Source organism: Lytechinus variegatus, chromosome 6 (genome assembly GCF_018143015.1).
Source record: "Lytechinus variegatus isolate NC3 chromosome 6, Lvar_3.0, whole genome shotgun sequence".
Classification (NCBI taxonomy): Eukaryota; Metazoa; Echinodermata; class Echinoidea; order Temnopleuroida; family Toxopneustidae; genus Lytechinus; species Lytechinus variegatus.
In genome coordinates, this window is record NC_054745.1 from 5,610,989 (window position 1) to 5,613,332 (window position 2,344).

Here is a 2,344-nt window from a genome sequence, read left to right on the forward strand (position 1 = left end):
TTTCATGACCATTCAGCTGCGATTTTTGGGGGTGACCGCGCCGCGCCCCTCACATTTAAGTCTCGCATATCTTCTGAGTTCAAATTTGCGACACCTGGGTACGCGGTCATGTGCCAATCCAATGCAATTCTGTATCTAGACTAGGAATCCAGACAAAATTCATAAGTGTATCATTATTTTTATTTTTTCTAATGAATTTTCTTTTATTGAAGTAGTACCACCAATACTTTCCAATTCCATCAATTTTTTTCAAGTAGAAATTTAAGAGCAATTTTCAAAAATTTTGCAAAATTCATAAGTGTATCATTATTTTTAGTTTTTCTAATGAATTTTCTTTTATTGAAGTAGTACCACCAATACTTTCCAATTCCATCAATTTTTTTCAAGTAGAAATTTAAGAGCAATTTTTTGAATCACCACTGGCAGCGATATCAAGTTATGTAGAAGTCATATTTTTTTTGCAAATCACAGAATAAAGTCTGGCCTGCTTCAGGTAAACACTTATAACTTTGGACTAAATTTCCTGGCTAGTATGCTTCAAATTTCCTGATCCATGCACGTCTTAAAATTTTAAGTTGAATGTAAAGTTTCAACGTACCCTCTTTCTCACATCTTTTTTTGAGGTTGAAGCCTCATCCTCCATGTCCTCATCTGTGGCATCAGACTCATCCATAGCCTCATCTACTCTGGTTGCGGTGTTTAGAAACTCCTCTTTCTTTAGTACATCAGCTTTTTTTCTGTAAGGGACAGGCACATTAAGGACCGACATAAATAATCAGAGTAATTTCAAAGATCCATTTATGAAATGCATTGTAAAAATGGGGTTTTAGCATTATTAGATTTATTACTACAGAGTACAGACAAGTTATCAAATCAGAATTCAGACACCAGTTTTTAAGTTATAGACGTAAATAATTTTATCTGAATTCTGTACACACAAACTATTTAGAGTTGTAGACATTTTTTTTCAGTAGATCTAAATACAATTATTATTTAACAAGTGGAATGCCTCTGGCCGTCTCACCTGCACCACGCGGTTCAATATAGCAGCAGTGCTGACTTTGAATACTACTCTAACTCGCACAAGATGTTCAGTGATACATGGTTACTCTTATGTCCACTTTTTATGAACTAGACCAGCCATTCTCAATTACTTTTGTTGAAGCTCCACATTTCTTGTTGAGCATCTCAACTGCGCCACTTTCCATCATGCGACCGGGTAAAGTATAGCGGAGGGGGGGGGGCACCGGGAAAGAGTCCCCTGACGACTTGGCAAAGAGGGTCTCTTATTAATATCCACAGGAAAAAAGTACCAATGGCAACAAACTTCAACAACTTTCAAAACCAAAGCGACTTTTCGAAACATACCAGACCAGTAGGCACAAGTTCAGATCTTTCTGCCTCAGATCTAGTGACTGAAATGACTTTTCCCAGATTTTGCCAGTGCTGAAAAATCAGGCTTGACTGTTGTGATGGCAACTCGGAGAACGTTGCACAAATGAGTGTTTGTTATTCTGTTCCTGTATTTGTTCTTAATGAAGTTCATGTTTGAAAAACACTGTTCACAAATATATGTTGATCCAAAAATGGTGAGAATCTTGGTTGACATGCTTCTAAGAACAGGGAAACCAGTAAGTTCAATCCAAAACTTTTCCAACTCTTTACCATTGAACTGCAGTTTCTGTTCATCATCAGCCTGTAGCTCGATGAGTTGTTCTTGAAGGTCTTGCAGGGACATGTCTGGAGAAATTGCTGCTAGCTCCAAACATCTTTCATCTGTTGGGTCTACCAAAAATGGTTGTGTCACAACTAACAGGATACTGTCCAAATTCTTGAAGTCCGCAAAGCGGGTGTTAAACTCGTCCATGAGTTTCTGCACAAAGTCTGCACCTACAACTGCATTTGGTCCATATTCCTTCAGAGTGGGAAAGTACTTCTTGTCTTTGGTCAAATCTTTCAGATAAACTGGTAACATCCCTTGAAATGTCTTTACAGTTTTCTTACATGCTGCCAGGGATTTTCCATGTCCCTGAAGTTTCAGGTTCAGTCCATTCAGATGGGTAAAGATGTCCACAAGGAAGGCTATCTTTGACATCATTCCGTCATCAGTCATAAAGTCAAGATGCTTTTTGGCACGCACATCAGTTGACTGACCCAAGTAACTTACAATGTGTGCTCGCAGTGCCACATTCTCTTCAACACCTCTCCTTTGCTAAGCCATCGTACAGCTGTGTGCAAAGGAATATCAAAGTACTCTGCCTCTTCGTCTTGTAGAAAGGTTCGCAAGTCTCGATGTTGCTTGAATGATTTGGCTCTCAAGAAATTCACAATTTCAATAAGTTTG

At 38.5% G+C, this 2,344-nt stretch overlaps 1 protein-coding gene across 1 annotated transcript; it reads right to left on the reverse strand.

Annotated features, from left to right (window-relative positions):
* Nucleotides 1-589: 589 nt before the first annotated feature.
* On the reverse strand, nucleotides 590-2,095 carry LOC121416753 (general transcription factor II-I repeat domain-containing protein 2B-like). Its single transcript, XM_041610210.1, has 2 exons — nucleotides 1,659-2,095; nucleotides 590-737 (listed from the first exon to the last, which is right to left on the reverse strand). The coding sequence occupies exons 1-2, from the start codon at nucleotides 2,093-2,095 to the stop codon at nucleotides 590-592; spliced, it is 585 nt and encodes a 194-aa protein (XP_041466144.1).
* Between the last annotated feature and the right edge of the window lie 249 nt (nucleotides 2,096-2,344).

Excerpts from the sequence above, each read along its gene's own strand:
- LOC121416753 (XM_041610210.1), bottom strand. The coding sequence starts at position 2,095 with ATGTCAAAGATAGCCTTCCTTGTGGACATCTTTACCCATCTGAATGGA. Across the intron at positions 738-1,658 it reads CTGCAGTTCAATGGTAAAGA|AAAAAAAGCTGATGTACTAA; the intron begins GTTGGAAAAGTT and ends TGTCCCTTACAG.